This window comes from Sorex araneus, chromosome 1, assembly GCF_027595985.1.
Source record: "Sorex araneus isolate mSorAra2 chromosome 1, mSorAra2.pri, whole genome shotgun sequence".
In the NCBI taxonomy this organism is placed as follows: Eukaryota; Metazoa; Chordata; class Mammalia; order Eulipotyphla; family Soricidae; genus Sorex; species Sorex araneus.
In genome coordinates this window covers 212,783,914-212,802,735 of record NC_073302.1, presented here as the reverse complement: position 1 = coordinate 212,802,735, position 18,822 = coordinate 212,783,914, and the positions used below count along the sequence as shown (strand labels likewise).

The following is an 18,822-nucleotide window of genomic DNA, read 5'->3' as shown; positions in this document are numbered from 1 at the left end:
AATACAAATGAATTAAAGTTGATTTTTGTTTGTTTGTTCATTTGCTTTGCTTTCGGAGCCATACCTGGTGATGCTCAGTGCTTTATTTGGCTCTATGCTCTGGGATCACTCCTGGCAATGCTGGGGATCTGGTGGCAGCCTTAACTCCTGTACTATCTCTCTGGCCCATGAAATATGGGTGTTTTAACATAAGATAACCTACAAGAAAATTTGTAACGATCAAAATTGAATTTTTTTTTTTTTTTTTTTTTTTTTTTTTTGCTTTTTGGGTCACACTTAGTGATGCACAGTGGTTACTCCTGGCTCTGCACTCAGGAATTACTCCTAGCGGTGATCAAGGGACTATATGGGATGCTGGGAATTGAACTCTGTTCAGCTGCATGCAAGGCAAATGCCCTACTCATTGTGCTATTACTACAGCCCCCAAAATTGATTTCTGTAAATGGTTCTTCACTTTAAGAACATAAAGTTTTTTCTGGGTGTGTGGCTCAAGGTGGCGGAGTTCTTCTGGGACTTATGAAGTCCTACCTGTTTTTTCCACCAAGACTATTATTTTTTTAATTGAATCACTCTAAGATACACAGTTACAAAGCTGTTTATGATTGTGTTTCAGTCATGCAATATTTGAACACCTTCCCATTACCAGTGCACATTTCCCACCACTAATGTCCACTGTGTACTTGCTGACAACCACCTCCTCTCCAGCTGTCCCTATGGCAGACAGGTACTTTTCTTCTCTCCTTTCTTCTTCTTCCTTCTTGTTGTTCTTGTTGTTCTTGTTGTTGTCGTTCTTCTTCTTATTGTTTTTGTTGTTCTTGTTCTTGTTCTTGTTGTTCTTGTTGTTCTTGTTCTTCTTCTTCTTCTTCTTCTTCTTCTTCTTCTTCTTCTTCTTCTTCTTCTTCTTCTTCTTCTTCTTCTTCTTCTTCTTCCTCCTCCTCCTCCTCCTTCTCTCCCTCTTTCTCTCTCTCCTTCTCTCTCTTTCTCTCTCTCTCTCTCCCTCTCTTCTCCTGAACAGTATTGTTTACAATACAACTACTGAAAGGTTATCATGTATATTCCTTTAAGTACTTTCAGCACTCAGATTACTGTATAGTAATATGTTCATATATTAAAAGCTTTTCACCTTGAAAGTAGGCAAACAGCCAAACATGATGACCTCTCAGTATCTGTATCACAAATTACAATGCCCAAAAGGAGAGAGAGAAAGAGAGAGAGAGAGAGAGATAGAAAAGGAGAGAGAGAGAAAGAGGGAAAGAGAGAGACAGATTGTTTCCATATTTTAGTAGTTGTGAACAGTGCTGCAATGAACATATAGGTACAGATGTCATTTCTACTGTGCTTTTTTGTATCCTTGGGATATATTCCCAGAAGTGGTATTGCGGCGTCATATGGAAGCTCAATTTCTAGTTTTTGAAGGACTGTCCATGTTGTTTTCCAGAAAGGCTGGATCAGTTGGCATTCCCATCAACAATGAAAGAGTGTCCTTTTTTCCCAACATACAAGCCAGCACTGGTTGCTATCGTCCTTTTGAATGTGTGCCAGTCTCTGTGGTGTGAGATGATATCTCATTGTTGTTTTAATTTGCATCTCCCTGGTGGCTAGCGATGTGGAGCATTTTTTCATGTGCCTTTTGGCCATTTGTATTCCTTTTTTGAGTAAATTTCTGTTCATTTGTTCTCCCCATTTTTTGATGTGGTTGGAGGTTTTTTCTTATACTATTCTACTAGTGTTTTGTATATCCTGGATATTAATCCCTTATCAGATGGGTATTGGGTAAATATTCTTTCCCATTCTGTGGGCTTTTTCTGTATTTTGGTAACTGTTTTTTGGAAGTGCAGAAGCTTCTTAGTTTGATGTAGTCCCATTTGTTTTTGTTTGCTTCCACTTGCGTGGCCAGTGCTGTTTCATCCTGAAAGATGCTTTTAGTTTCAATGTCATGGAGAGCTCTGCCTACATTTTCCTCTATGTACCCTATAGATTCATGTCTAGTGCCCTAGGACAGATGACTGGTTAAAGAAACTTTGGTACATCTACACAATAAAATAGTATGCAGCTGTGAGGAGAGATGAAGTAATAAAATTTGCTTATAAATGGATAGATATGGAGAGTATCATGCTGAGTGAAATGAGTCAGAAAGAGAGGGACAGACATAGAAGGACTGCACTCATTTGTGGAGTATAGAATAACATCACATGAGGCTGACACTCAAGGACAGTAGATACAAGGGCCAGGGGGATTGCCCCATAGCTGGAAGACTGCTTCATGAGTGGAGGGGAGAAGGCAGATGGAATAGAGAAGGGATCACTAAGAAAATGATGGCTGGAGGAATAAGTCAGTATGGGAGATGTGTGCCAAAAGCAGATAATGGACTAAACATGATGATCTCTCAGTGTCTGTGTTGCAAGTGCAAGCCATAATGCCAAAGCCCGAAAATAGAGAGAGAGTATGGGGAATATTGTCTGCCATGGAGGTGGGAGGGGGAGGGTAGGAGAGGGGAGGTATACCTGGGATATTGGTGGTGGGGAATGTGTACTGGTGGAGGGATGGATGTCTGATCATTGTGTGATTGTAACCCAAACAAGAAAGCTGGTAACTATCTCAGGGTGATTCAATAAAATTTAAAAAGAATTAATAAACAGATAACTCATTTATATCCTCTATGTTGTTTATAATGTATTTAAGATGGAAAGAACTTCATCCCAATTATTCATCTTAGGATTTGATGGAGAGGGAGAGATAGAGAGAGAGAAAAGAAAACTTCCTGCCACAAAGGCAGGCTGGGGACGGGGGGTAACAGGAGGGAAATGTGGAAAGAAATGTACACTGGTGTAGGGATGGGTCTTGGAACATTGTTTGATGAAACTCAATCATGAAAGCTTTGTAACTGTATCTTTCATGGTGACAAGGTGATTCAATAAATAAATAAAAGCTAAGATAAGCTAAAATAACGTAAAAATTGAAAAATGCTCATAAATGGTGACTGAAGAATACTGATGCATAGCTTTAAAATGAAAGATGAATTCAGTGAGATTGCTAAAATTATCCATGTAGAAATATTATTTTACCCTGCTGTATCCCTTGCCACTCCATTTTATCAACCTACCTGAACATAATCTGCCTTGCCCTTCCTGTAAGAAAAATAATCCAGGTGAATTTCCTGTAAGAAAAAGAATCCAAATGAATGATACCTACTAAGATATCTGCCAAAGTCATATATTTTTCCCCTCTCACATTTTCTACTGACTAGACGTTCTCTTTTAGAACCTCCAATCTTGAATATTTGAAAACTAAGATCACTGCGGCAGCTGTTGGTGCTGATAATGGCAATGGAAATAGCACACTGACCCCGATTTCAGAATCATGAGACAACTGTTCTAGTTCTTGATTCCTGTTTCACAGACCTTCAGATCGACTTGAATTTTAAGCCTGTTCAAAATCAGTTCTCTGGCCTCCAGTAATATTTTTTGAGAAATTAATAAATTACTTCATGTTCTCAGTAAAGTCTTTGGGTTTCCTCCCATCACTGCATAATATTAAAATAATTTTCTGTTCTTACAATAGCCACTGTAGGTATTTACCTATGAAAGCTGAACAAATTTATGAGCCTTTTTCATAGCCAAAACAATTGCCTGGTTTTGTGAGTGTAAATGGATGAGTACTTCAGTTTGTTATTTTGTTTTCTGCTCCCTTCATATTTCTCATACAAGCATAGCTCAAGGTGTTTTGTTTTCCCTTTATAAAATTTAGTAGAATTACTGCAATGGCCCTCTGTCCTGAAAGCAGGATAACATCATTTTGAAAAGTGTATGGAGACTGTCTCCCTGGGTAAATGATGATAACACCATCACATTATTTGAACATATAACTGCCTCTATTGAGTAGTTTTCCTCGTAGTTTTGATTCATTTGGAATCTAACTGACAAAGATCCCATTACTGGGTGTTCATTCCATAATTTGTCAAAAAATATATAGCATAGATGAGGGAGAATGAAGCTAATTTGTAATCTGGGAGACTTAACCTGGTTATGCTGATGAACTAACTAAATCGGTCAAAAGTTTGAGAGCTTAAAGATTAAAAACCACCATTTCCTAGTTAAACTAATTCATTATGTAAACAACTGATTTATAAGTGCAATCATGTGGAAGGTCTATTTGTTTTTCTCACTGAAAGATGCTTTCAAAGAAAAATTATAGAAAATGGATTTTTTCCAAACTGTGTGCTGCCTGTCACTCCTGGTATAAGCAATGGAGTGGTTGAATAAAAATATAATGACAAGAGTAGCCAAAGCTATAGGCATATACTAAGTATTCTAAAATTATTGGCAACCCTAGCAAGAGGTGTTTTATAAACACAAAAATATTGTTAAAAGAATAGGAAAAGATTAACAGTGACCTTACAAATGAGAATATAGGTAGGGATTTGGAGCTCACAGGTTTGAAGCTGCTCCTTATTTAGAATACCATGATAAGAGGGAAAGAATAGTCCAAAATATTGTGCCAGGGCAATAGGTATGCGAGTTGAAGACACAAAAGCCAAGTTTACCAATGATTACCAAGAAAACAAAGTATCTTCCCTGTTATCCCTTTTTTCTTACGCTTGAAGGTGTGGTAGCTCAAACCCATTCCTTTAATTTAATTGTCTTTCCTAGTATATCAAACTCCAGAATATATCTGTTTTACAGAATAATGGCAATCCACATCTGATAACAACATTTGAGCTAAAAATCTATGATTTACTTTCTTTGGATAATACTTTGCCATTCATTTCATGTGCATCATAACCTCCTCTGAGTTACACAGCTTACCATTTGATATTGAAGCTAATTTTCTAGTCAAGGTTCTTTCAGTTTAATTGATAGAAACTCATTTAAACCTCAAAGTAAAGATAAAATATATTGACTCTTGGAAAATCCGAGGGGCAAGGTAAGATTAAGGCATGGCTGGATCTAAGGTACAAAATGATTTCTTTCTCTGCTTTTTCTCACCTCTGTTTTCTACTCTGTTGGCTCAATGCTGAAATCTCCCTTTCCAAACAGCAGCAGCAGAACTTCTATAAGACTCATGTTCACATAGTTTTCAAATCCTTTAGGGAAGAGAGCTCATATTCCCTGTGTTAGCTGGTGGGGGAAAATATCAGTATTTATGTGTCTCGATCCACCTGGGTGTTTTGGTCCTCTTAATCAGTAAATCTTACCAGGGAGATGACCATCATGGAGCTAAAAGGACTGGGTGTGTACGACTAAAAAAAAATGGCAATAAAATGAGAATGTCATCATTCCCAAAGGAAAAATCAGGGTTATCTTATAGAAGTTAAAATTTTGATAGTAGGGGGCTGGAGTGATAGCATAGCGGGTAGGGTGTTTGCCTTGCATGTGGCCTACCCGGGTTCGATTCCCAGCATCTCATATGGTCCCCTGAGCACCGTCAGGAGTAATTACTGAGTGCAGAGCCAAGATTAACCCCTGTGCATCGCCAGGTGTGATCCAAAAACAAACAAAAAAAATTAGATAATCAGTAATCAGTATCTTCCGAAGCACTGACTGTCACCTGCAGCAGTGTACGGCAGCTAACTTGTTATCTAAGTCTGGCCGTTTTTGTTGTACTTAAAAGATTTATCTTAAAATCTTCTGGTTGATGCTATGATCATGTCCTAGTCAAATTTATTTGGTTACAGTAGGGGGAAATTCACCTGAAGTCCATTTGAAATTAGTGGAAGCTATTGACAACACGTGTGGATCTAAGAGGACCTCCCCTCCCCTGTGAAAAGGATGTGAGCCACCTGCAAATAGACAGGGAAAAGAGAAGAGTCATCGTCTATCCATTTCAGTCACTTCTCTGCCAGTTACTTTCTGTGCCCACTTACCCACTGCTGATGATGGCTCCCAACAATTTTGAAATCTGGATGGTCCTACAGTTCAAATTTCCGGAGTTAACTCCTTCCATACCTAGTACTGCAACTGCATATTGATTTGAGGGAAACTTGCTTTGGCCAAACTTGAGTCACAATATAACTGATGGTTTAATCAGCTTCATCTCGGATGTCCAGAGCAATACTTCTTTGCATAAGAGTAGGTAGTTTAAACACACAAGAATAGTAGAAATAAGTATCAGGTTTGCTCCATGGCTTGGAAGACGGCCTCGCATGCTGGGGGAAAACACAGTTCAGATAGAGAAGAGGACACCAAGTAAAGTGTGGTTGGAGGACCCGCTCAGGAAGGGAGAGGCGTATTCAAAGCAGACTATAGACTGAACACGATGGCCAACCAATACCTCCATTGCAAACCACAACACCCAAAAAGGAGAAAACAAAAGGGAATACCCTGCCACAGAGGTGGGGTGGGGTGGGGGGATTCGATGGGAGTGGGGGTGGGTGGGAGGGATGCTGGGGTCATCAGAGGAGGAGAATCGGAACTGGTGGAGGGATGGATACTCAAGCAGTGTATGACTAAAAAACAAGCATGAAAATATGTAAATCTGTATCTGTTACCCTCAAGGCGATTCATTAATAAAAAATAATTTAAAACAAAAAGAGTAGGTAGTTTAAAAAAGAGTGTTGACACAAGTATAAAAGTCAAAAAACCACTTTGGGGCATTGTGGGTCATTACTGAAAGCAAACTTTTCCCACCTATCTAATGAAATTCAATACAGCCGGAACTTTTCTTTTCCGGGACACTGTTGGCTGTCAGGCAGGAGAGAATTTCCCCATGAAGCATTGCCTGCAGTTGCCTGGACCACCCAGTAAGTGGCAGTCATGCACCTCCCCCACCTCTCTTGAGGAGCGACCCTAAGTAGTCTATGGAGCTGCATCATGGCCTACAAAATGGGTCAGCTGTTGAGGTTCTACCCCTACTGCTCCTTTCGAAATCCTCCCCCAATCCCCACTTTCCATTTTAATTAATCCCCACAAGGAAGCTTATCAAATGGAGACTATTTGCTGTCTCTAGTCCCTGACCTTCTCTCCAAATTTTCACTGCAACCATCTGCTTTTCTGTTTTATTCTTCTACTAAAGTCAGGTCCTATCCACTGAATTCCTGAATTCGAGAACATTTTACCTATATCTTCACTTTATCATTCTGTTGAGTCACAAGATGCTGCTCTGAATTTCTAAGTAACAATCTATCATTTTACTCATGCTCAGGTTTCCATATTTCACTCCTCTGCGAACAAGCAGGGAGGTTCTTTCACCTAGAGGGCTGATAGGCTTCCCAACTGGAGCTCCCATATGCCTTTGAATAGCCCTTTTCTACACAGCGCAGGCTTGTCATGTTAATTCAGGCCTGGTTTTGAATTTACCCGAATTAATTGTATTGTAAATATGCACAAACTAACTACTGAGTAAAACCTGTACCATAAAATCAGAATTTTAAAAATATCTCTCGGTTTGGGGGCCACACTTGGCTTTGCTCAGTGCTGATGCCTGGCCCCATGCTCAGGGGTCACTCCTGGAAGTGCTTCAGGACCAAATGCAGTGCTAGGGACCGAATCCTATGGAAGGCAAACACCTCAAATCCTGCACTATCTTTCCAGCCCCATATGAGGATAATTTTACTGTCACCGTTGACTGAGATTCTTTGTTTTTGTGAGAACTCAAAGACAAAACAGGTTCCTTAGAACCTGTTTTGTTCATTGCACACACCTCTGACACAACGGGGATACAGGTACTTTTAAGGAAGAGTAGTCATCCTGTTTGCGGTAAGGGTATTTAAGGTGTGTGTCAAATAAGCAGGGATGGGTCCCCATCTTCCTCAGTCTGCACAATTCAGTGTCTTTAAAGTCGTGCAAGTTCCTCCAAGTTAGTGAAGTTATGAGTTTGAACCGAAAAGGTCAATTATAACACTGCACACGGTCCTGTGCACATGTGACCATGGCGGAACTGTGGTTCTCGTACTCTGATTCCACCAAGGTCATAATGATTTAGAACACCCAAGCGCTTTTCTATATTTATTCTCTTTTCTGCTCTCTCGTCTTTCTTCTCCATGGGTTCCATTGCAACTGCCGCTAACTCTGATAATAGTGTATCCTCCCAACAGCCACCCCGCAAAAATGGCTAGGGACTGGGGGAAGGATTAAATAATTTAGGAAATATAAAATCACTTGACCTTAACTAAAGCAACATAAATAGACATATGTCTGCTAATTATATTAGATTGTGATGTTTTCTGAGAATTCTTTCTCTCCACACACCCACATTGTAGAATATCATGTCTCATGCATCCAACATTGTGTTTTTTGGCTGGGGCACTGAATTGCTGTATTCGTGTAATAGTCACTAAATCAATCCATCTTCATATTCTTTATAAAGCCAAACATACTGTAAGTGCTCAGTAAGTATTCACTGAATGGATATTGAATTGGATTGATCTGGAAAGAATGCAGAATAAGAAGTGCCATAATATTAGATGAAGCATAGTATGTTTGACTGTTAAGATGAGAATAGTTTCTTTGGGACTCATACTTAGAGTTGAACCAAAGTGATGCATAATTCCATACTCTAAGCAAAGTTAAATTTTTTCCCTCTCTTTGCTCCTGAGTTAATATTTCTATCAACTGTCTTTAATTTCTCATGAGATAGCTTAAAGCCTTTCTAAAATTGTGGATTATGACCCCATTTGGGGTCACATCACTGTGGGGAACCACAAAAAATTGTCTTAAAGTAAATTTATGAGTTGTCAGAGAAATAATAACAGTAGGTAAGATGCTTGCCTTGTAGGAAGTTGATTTGAATTAGATTCCCAGAATCCCAAATAATTCCCTGAGCAATGACAGGAGTAATTCCTGAACACAGAGCCAGGAGTAAGCATTGAGCACTTCAGGGTATAATTATCCGGACCAAAAAAATTGTAACAAATAGCACTGTAGCACTGTCCTCCTGTTGTTCAATTTGTTCGTGCGGGCACCAGTAACATCTCCATTGTGAGACTTGTTGTTACTGTTTTTGGCATATTGAATATGCCACAGGTAGCGTGCTAGGCTCTGCCGTGTGGGCGGGATACTCTCAGTAGCTTGCTGGGCTCTTCAGGAGGGACGGAGGAATCACACGGGGTCGGCCAGATTGCAAGGCAAATGCCCTACCCACTGTGCTATCACTCCTAATGCATTATCTTATAACCAAGGTCATGAGTAAACAAAGTTAACTCCTGTTTTAGATCACCAAAATCCTGGATTCCTTTATATTTTCTCAATAAGATATTGCTACATAACAAATAAATACAAGGTCTCAATTACCTCCGAGAATAATCTTTAAAAACAATTTTATTTTTTCATGGTGATTTTAAATACTATTAATGAGAGGGTTTCATGCATACAAACTTCCAACATCATATTCTCTAACAATTTCCACTTTTCCCCACAAATATCTCAAGGATTCCTCCCACACTTACACCTCCATGCCCCCCCCCCCATTTCTTGCCATGGTATGCTCAGTTCTGTAGACCAGACCTTAGGTTCTGCTGCCTTAAACCTGGTGTTATTTCCTTTCTATGCTTCTTTATATTTAAATTATGAGAGAGATCATCCTATACCTGTCCTTCTCCTTCTGTCAGACTTGATTTAGCATGATTTCCTTAAGGTTCATCCACAGAGTGGCAAGTTGGTGGTGGAAATATCAGTGTATTCAGCTTTTCTGGAAAACAATATGGGCACAAAAACACAAAATATTTCAAACAAACAAATAATTGAGCTTCAATATGAACCAGCAATCCCACTTTTGAACATCTGTCCCAGGGCCCAAGGACTATTTAGAAGACCCTTGCGCTCCAGTGTTCATTGAAGGGCTATTCATAGCCGAAGCCTGGAAACAACCTAAATATCCAAGAACAGATGACTGGATAAAGAAACACAATAAAATTCTACTCTGCTATTTAAAAACTTAAATGACTAAAGCATTTATTTCTTAGGTGTCTGTGGATTAGGTTCCCTAGGGCAGACTTGACTGAGCATGTTTGCTTTAAAATTCTTACTTGACTAGACCTATCTTCTTGCTGTAGGCTGACCTTAGCTCTGTACCAGCTGTAGTTATTCTGTGGCCCAGAATTAAGGGACATCAACTCCAAGTGGGAAGGAATAAAGGGCACAGGTTTATTCTTGCAATAGCTAAAAAACAAGTAAGGGAGCAAAATATATGATGTCTCTTTGAGCTTCAACTATTAACTAACACTTTGTCATTTTTGTTCCTGCTGTGTTATCCAAAGCAAATCATATGGCTGAGACTAATATCAATGAAATGAGAAAAAGAAATGTTTCCCACTGTAGTGAATTTTATTACACAGTTATGTGGCAATGGAGGTGAATGTATGAATCTAATTCAGAGAAAATGAGAATGGTGAATAATGATTTTATTTACTGCACTTCCATTCTGATCTTCATTATATTTCCCAATCAATCACATTATCCTCTTAGCCAACTCAAAGTGTTTGCACTTCCCTATGATTTGTGTCCCGGCTGCCTGTCACACACACTTTTTTTTTTTAAATTAAACTGATTTTAGATGATAGAATATTCAGCTAAAAGAAATTTTATTTCATATAACAGGAAAACTAAAGATTTGAATTCTCAGCAATGTCATTGAGGTCTCCCTTTTTTGGGTACATTTTTAAAAAAAATATTATTATTTTGCTTAATGATCACAAGATTTTTAATTATTGCCAAGTGTTGTATCAGTGTACAGTGATGTCTAAAGCAGGATAAAGGGAGAGGAAAGAGTATCTTCATATACACTTTTACTTTTATCATGGGAAAAGATCTATTTCCATAGCTTCCTATATGCCATTAATCACTGAACAAATAAAAGTACCTAAAATAAATAACAAAAATAATATTTATTATTATTAATACTAATGACAATAGCATTATAAATTTTATTAATTATGCACTTTGTAAAAATAATATTAATAAATATCAAATTAAATAAATAATGAAAGTACTTAAGTGATATGAGGTACACATTAAAGTACCTAATTATCCAAATCTGCAAGAGAAGCTGATATCAAGAGAAGAGTTTCACATTCTGTATATGAGCAAAAAAAAAAAATTTCAAGAGGAATATAGTATATTAGAAATCAGTCATTACTATTGCACACTCTCAAGCAGTTCAACCCACCTTAAATTTTAAGACCAAAAAGGATTGCACTCATCTGTGGAATATAAAGTAACAGAATGGGAAACTAGCACCCAAGAATAGTAGAGATAAGTACCAGGAGGTCTGCTCCACAGCTTGGAAGCCTGCCTCACATGCTGGAGGAAAAGGCAGCTCAGATAGAGAAGGGAACACCAGGTAAAGTGAGGTTGGAGGACCTACTCGAGATGGGAGATGAGTGCTGAATATAGACTATAGATCAAATAGGATGGCCACTCAATAACTCTATTGCAAACCAAAACACCCAAAAGGAGAGAGAGGGAGAAAAAGGTTATGTCCTGCCACAGAGGCCGGGTGGGGTGGGGGGGTGGGGGCGGAATGCTGGGATCATTGATAGTGGAGAATGGGCACTGGTGGAGGGATGGGTACTCGATCATTGTATGACTGAAACGCAAGAACAAAAGTTTGTAAGTCTGTAACTGTGCTTCACAGTGATTCACTAATAAAAAATTTAAAAAAAAAACCCACATCTTTAGCCACTTAAGGGAAAAAAAAATTAAGGTCAAAATTTAAGGACTGAAAATTTAAGACCATTCACAATTTGAGTACTATGTTACCAGTGTTTGAACCGTCATTGCTTCCTTCCCTACAAGACTTTGTCTAGCTAAAATCATCAACTTTGGGAGGGTACAGAATTGATGGGGAAGGGAGGGAACACCCAGCTTATCTGGGGTTGCTCCAAGGTCCCAGCTCTGTGCCGGGGAGCTACTCCTTTGGTGTTCTGGGAACCAGGGCGGTCTGAATAATTGAAACTTACTGAGCCACATGCAAGGCAGTCACATACACCCGTGCACTGTCTCCCCAGCTCCAAACCATAGCCTTTTCTAAGAAATGAATGAAAATCACAACTTTGAAGTCTCTCCACCTTTCACTCTGAGAAACCCTTGGTAATGAGATATCATTTATCATCTACTTGATTGCATTAATATATTTTATCCCCACCTCTGCTCAAATATTTATAAAGTTTGTTGAAGACTTCCATTGGTATTTAGGATGCTTTACAGCCAAGCATTTGATTAATGTTTATTGTACTTCTTGTTTGTGCCAAAACCATGGAGTTATTGGAGGTTCAGGAGGAAGAGAAATGGGTTATGTGCTTACTCTTTGGTCCTTGTGTGCTTAGCCAGGGAGTTAATTTACCAATTACTTCAGCCATCTTCTATGGCAGGGAGAGGGAAGTGTTGTAAGAAAATTAAGGCCGTGACTTAAAGAGCACATATTAAAAAGAAAAGAAAAAAAAAGCACATATTAAGAATGCCACAGCCATGCTCAAGGCCCCTCTCCACACATTTGGACGAGCCTCACACATGAAGGTACTGACAGAGGAACCCAGGTGTGTGGGACCTGGGGCTGAGACCTCCAAGCCTGCTCTGATTGGGACTGGGCCTCTGCTGCCCAGATTCCCCATTTTCCAGTAGCTAGGTGGTCAGACCCAGGAACTGCCCCTGGTGTCATGTAATCCCACCAACTGCCAACACCCAGAGACTTAAAACCAAGTTCCCGGAAGTGACATCTTTTTTTTTTTTAATTAGTGAGTCTCCGTGAGGGTACAATTACAAATTTACCCATCTTCATGCTTGTGTTTTTCCCTCATACAATGTTCAAGAACCCATCCCTCCACCAGTGTCCATTCTCCACCACCAATGAACCCAGTATCACTCCCACCCTCCAATCCTGCCCCCCCACCCCGCCCCACCTCTGTGGCAGGGTATTCCATTTTGTTCTTTCTCTCCTTTTGGGTGTTGTGGTTTGTGATAGGGGTATTGAGTGGCCATCGTGTTCAGTCTCTAGTCTACTTTCAGCACGCATCTCCCTTCCCATGTGGGATCTCCAACCACATTTCACTAGGCATCCTCTTCTCCATCCTGGCTGCCTTTCCCCCAGCATGTGAGACCAGCTTCCAAGCCATGGAGCCAACCTTCTGGTATTATATATTACTATTCTTGGGTGTCAGTCTTTTACTCTGTTATTTTATATTCCACAGATGAGTGCAATCTTTCTATGTCTGTCCCTCTCTTTCTGACACATTTTACTTAGCATGATACTTTCCATGTTGATCCACTTATATGCAAAGTTTATGACCAGAAGTGACATCTTATAGCCTACTTCTCCCTCTGGGAAAACCTGGCAAGCTACAGAGAGTTTCCTGCCCACATGGGAGAGCCTTGCAAACTCCCATATTCATATGCCAAAACCCGTAACAATGCTGGGTCTCATTTCCCTGATCCTGAAGAGCCTCCAATGCGGGCACCATTGGGAAGGACGAGTAAAGAGAGGCTTCTAAAATCTCAGGGCTAGGACTAATGAAGATGTTACTGAGAAATTAAAGGATCAACAGGATGATGATGATAATGATGATTGAGAATGTTGCCATTTGTGGGGTTGGTGAAGGGAGAGCATAATAAGAAGGTAACATTTTGTCAGTAACCTAGAGCACTAAATTTTCATGCAAATGATCTAATCAATGCAAAATTCCTGAGGTAGAAGAGTGCTTGACAGGGACAATAAGAGCTATTGGATTCAGCAGTTGTAAGCAATTGAGAAGGGAGAAGGGTGGGTGGGGTAACAAAGAAAGGAAACAAATAAATTCATTGGTGGAAGGTCAGATTATGCACTGTCCATCAGGAAGTGACATTTTATTTATAGCAAAGTGGGCAGCCCTTGCACCAGTTCACATTTGTCTCCTTCACTATTAGATATATCTAAAACACATATTCTGTGAAATAATAGGATGAATCTTGGTTATCTTTCTCAATGATGTTTGGAAATTGGTGCATCCTCCAGCCCCTAAAAACATTCCTGGTGTTATTGGCATATCACAAGCTATGAACACAAGTACACATGCAAGAACCTCATTTAACTTTATTTAACCTAATGTTGTTAAACTATATTGATCACAGGTCCTTTCACCTCATATTGCATATTAATGTCTTGAGGCACTAGAATCCCAAAGAACTCATTATATGAGAGCTGAGATTGAAAAAAAATTGTAACAAAAAGGCCACCTGAATTAAACCCAAAGAAAAGAGGATACTTAGAGAGAGGAGGAGGAGAATTCAAGATAGGAAAAGTGTTATGAAATTCACATTCCTGAAATTTGTCTTTTCAAATATCACTGAGTTAGTTACAAACTGATAAAATTTATTCTAAAACTTGTTTAGAACATTTTTTTTTTTGCTTTTTTTTTGGGGGGGGGTCACACCCAGCAATGCACAGGAGTCACTCCTGGCTCATGCACTCAGGAATTACCCCTGGCGGTGCTCAGGGGACCATATGGGAGGCTGGGATTTGAACCTGGGTTGGTCGCGTGCAAGGCAAAGGCCCTACCCGCTGTGCTATCATTCCAGCCCCTAGAATAAATTTTTGAACTATGGTGAGAAACTCATAACTTTGATGATCATTGATATATTTCTCAAATACTCAAACACCAATCAACAAATATTAAATTGTGAAATTGATCTTAATTGCTTGTCCCTATTTTACAGGCAATAAAAGTTAAAGCCCAGAGAGACTATAATTTACCCAGTCATACCCACCTAATCGATGGCAGAGGGTTCATTTTCCTTCTCTGGGGCCCGGGTCCTATCCTGCAAAGAAGGAAGCTATGGTCTTTGTAGCTCTGCAATATACACTTTGGAACTAAAGCAAAAAATCGATTCCTATGCAAAATACAGATTTCATCAGCAGTGGATATGGAAACAGAATCAAATTAAAGAACAACGCAGGCTTAGATTTTAATGAAGCTCATCTTTGTTTCTTTTGCAGATCAAATTTTTGGCTCTCATCTGCACACAGTGTGTGAACGTGAAAATTCTACAGTTCCACGGTTTGTAAAGCAATGCATTGAAGCTGTCGAAAAGAGAGGTGGGTAACTAAATCTGCAGCACTCCCCCTTTCCTGCACCTTCCCCCACAACCAGTGCTCAAGTGAATGGTACCACTTGATTTGTCTGGAAAGCCATGCAATTAAAACTTGACTTTTGTTAATCGGTTAAGAGGATCAAGTTTCTTATTAGCTTCAGTTTGTTTTTACAATAGGGACATCGGTAATTCCAACTAATGTTCTTTTTTTCTCCCTTTAATATTTTGTCTCTGTGACACGTTGTTGATTCAATTGCAAACTCCTTGTTTTCAAGCCAGTGATGAAACATTCATAAAATATCAGCACTCACAGTGTTAGAACCCTCCTAACATTCATGCCTGTAGATGTGCCAGAACAGCTTTTGGTAAGCCCCCAACATTACCCAAGTGAAGCAAATAGCATGCCTACTTGCAAACAGTAATATTCCATCTCCTCGCATTTCTGTTTGGTTCAAATACAGATTATTCCTGGAGCAATTAACAGACACACCTCCCGTTTTCCAAAACTGACCTTTGATGCCTGCATTTGAGCATTCTGATTTTCATCTGAAATTGTTTCATCTCACTGAAGGGAACAAAACAAAACCCAACTGACTCATCATTTCTATGCGAGTCTATCTGTGGGGTATTTTCCTTTTAGATTATGACTCGTTCACTCAAGGTCATTTTCTCTGGAAGACACATATAGAAAATGCAGAATATCAAAAACATGTATTGTATAAAAATGTGAAGTTTCATCACCATCTGTTACAAGTTTACAACATATTCCCAGGATCTAGGGGGATATATATCATGTAAAGTATAGAGGTGTTTTCAGAAAGAAATTGGTAAATCTTATTCCCTTTTTCAGTTTCTTAAAGCAATAGAACAAGGGGGAAAAATCTTCACCAAGTTATCTGGTAGGAAAAAGCCATTTTAATTCTCTCAATGTTACCTGGCTTTATTATAGAAGCATAATAAAAATGGTTTGCAATTTTTCAACTCCTGGAAATTCATACTTTAATTATACTGTAAGGACAGCCCAGGGATCCTATTATTCCCATATCAGTGGAGAATGAGAGAATAACAAGAAGGAGAAGAGTGGGTAGGAGAATGGATAAAGAGAGTGGCTTTGGGGGAAAGCATATCAACACATCAGAGAGAAGAGCTCAGAGTTCAGAGAGATGGTAGAAAACAGAAAAAGGCAAAATGATTATAAGGTGAAATACTGGGAAGAATGATGACAATTGGAGCTTGGAGAGAAATGGTGTTTTTATTTCATGTTGCAATTCCTTTTAATTTTTTAAGTACATGTTTTAGAAATAAATTTTATTTAATAAGTACATGAAGCCAAAATGGATCACTGAGAATGTTATAAATTATTGCCAATAGCTAAATTACATCATTTTCAGAAATTCTTCATTCTCTTATAAATTCTCAGTACTGATAATACAAGCACCGTTATATTTGAGCAAGAATCCAAATAGGACTTTGGGGGCAGCCGTGCATAATAGATAACATTTACACACATATCAGAAAGGCTTGTATGCCCCCCCATCTATATATGCCAGCAAAATAATGAAAAATCTACTAGTTAGTTTAACCTTGTGGTATGCAGATATCATAATCTAGGGTGGAAGTATCCATAAATATAAGCTATATCTTTTGTTCATCACATTTTCTTGGTGAATTTTAATAAAATAAGACAATGTTTTTGCTGACAAGAGCAATCGTATCTGGCATTACATTTCATTGTCCCAATGTTTACTCTTAAAATGAATTTGTAGATCCAGCACTAAACAGGCACTAATCACACACATGATTATTAAAATAATTTCTAAGCACTTTAATGAAACTCAAAGACTTTACAATTCCACAAAGCAACTGATAATGCAAAGCACTTTGGCAGCGTCAGCTTAAAGGAACTCTATGGAAATGTTCAATAAAAACTCAGACGCACAAGATAAACCTCTCACATCACTGTAAGATTTACAAGTGTGTACTTTTGATTATGTTTTTCTATGATCATTTTGTTGGATTAATATTCTTACATTTATACGCCAATTCTATTTACTCAAAGTGTTGTTTTTACTAAATTCTGGCATGAAGCACCTTAGGACAGAAATAATTTATGTGAATCTAAGTCCAATGTTTATGCAGGCTTCTGATGACATTTTATGCTGGGGTTGGTATTAGGAAGTAGCATATAAAGGTGCCAAGTCTCTCAGCACTGCTGGGAGCAAGCATTGCGAGAGCCCTCCTTCTAATGGCCAGATCCTCTCCCAGCCAAGATACTCAAATGCAGAGTCATGGGAAATGCTTATGGACTAGCTATGGGAAAGGCACATTTAATGAAATCTGTGTGTTTATTCTCAGAATCTTAGGGAAATGGCCTCAGTACTCACAATAGCAGCACATTGCTAAAGAAAAAAAAAAAAAGCAAAGAGAAAAGATGTTTCCTTTCTCTTTTTTTTTCCTTGAGACTATTTTCTCTGCCTTAAAAAATCATCTGTAAACTGGAGCTGCATTTTTATATCCATTTTACATGCTTGACTGAAATGAAATAATTCAGGAAGACAGTTCTCACTATCCATTTATTAATTCACTCATTCATCCAGCCATTCATTCAGTTGGTTGTTTCACTTGCCTCACTTGGCACAACCAAACTGCTCATGTACCTTTAGTTTCCCCCAGGGAAATTCTACCCACTGCTTGGCACAAGGTCCATTCTTTATTCATCCTGGTAAAGTGGTATTAGTTACATTTCAAATTTTCCATCTCTTGGTCATGACTAGCAGTAGGTCTATTAGTGAGCCAAATGTAAACAACTTTATCAAAGATCTTGTTTAGTATGTTTCCTTCTCTTGATTTGGTTTTCTTTCTTCCTTTAAGCCACCAAGCGTTCTCTTCCTCACCAACCATTACAACTAGATTAAAGTCACTTCTGTGGTTTATGATATTGTCTGCTTAGCCTCGGAAATGCACACAAGACTTGGGGAGCAAACTACTAAGCAGCATATTCGTCTTTAAAGCTCTTCCAAGTTTTTCGTTTTCTTTTGCTTTGACTTTACAGTTGCCTAGCATGCATAGGAGATATCTTTAGTAGCCAGTGAAAAACGACCTATTTATTTTTCTCCAAAGCAATTTCTGCAGTGATGTGGGTTCATTGTTCAGCAAAATCTCAACATATCTTGTTAGTAACTGTTGAGAAGCTTGAGCTTATCTGATACTTTTTTGATGTCTGGGGAGCCAGCTTGCAAAGGGAGGCATTGTGACATAGTAGCAGTCCACTTATGAAGTCCATTTTTCCCTGCATTGCAGAATACTATGAGAAGCTGATAAACATCTCAAGAGTTTATAAACATTGATTACTTAAGAATAGATTCAGCTATATCTTTTAGAGACAGGAATCTAGGAGATATGAACTAAAGAGTTTAAACAGGCTCCTCTATCCTGTATTCAGATTTCTACTTAAGCAAAGTATGTCACTAACTGACAAACTACTATTTGTGAAGTTTAATTTGGAAAGAGCTATACACATGATGTAATATTGTAAGTAATCAATAAAAAATGGAAGCAGTAAAAGACACTGAGCATGTATTGCATTTGGTCAACAAGTACTACGGAGTATTTACTGTGTGTTATTGTCCATTCAGCCAGCTGAGAATATAGTTTGCATAAATGCTTGAGTACTTCAGAATATTAGCACAAAGCATGAAAAGTGTTATTAAGGAGCCAAAGAGAGGACTCAAAGAACCAGAGCATATGCAGGGCCAGGAGTTTAATTCCAGATAAAGCTTAATCGCTGAGCACTGCCCACTGCGGGCCTGGGGGTCTCAGCACTGGT

General features: G+C 38.8%; 1 protein-coding gene across 1 annotated transcript in view; it reads left to right on the top strand.

The window, feature by feature from the left end:
• ARHGAP15 (Rho GTPase activating protein 15) overlaps positions 1–18,822 on the top strand; it is a 696,849-nt gene that overhangs the window by 413,273 nt on the left and 264,754 nt on the right. The window contains exon 9 of the mRNA XM_004614082.3: positions 14,902–15,000. Coding sequence (XP_004614139.3) covers positions 14,902–15,000 — 99 coding nt within the window. The remainder of the gene's footprint in view (positions 1–14,901; positions 15,001–18,822) is intronic.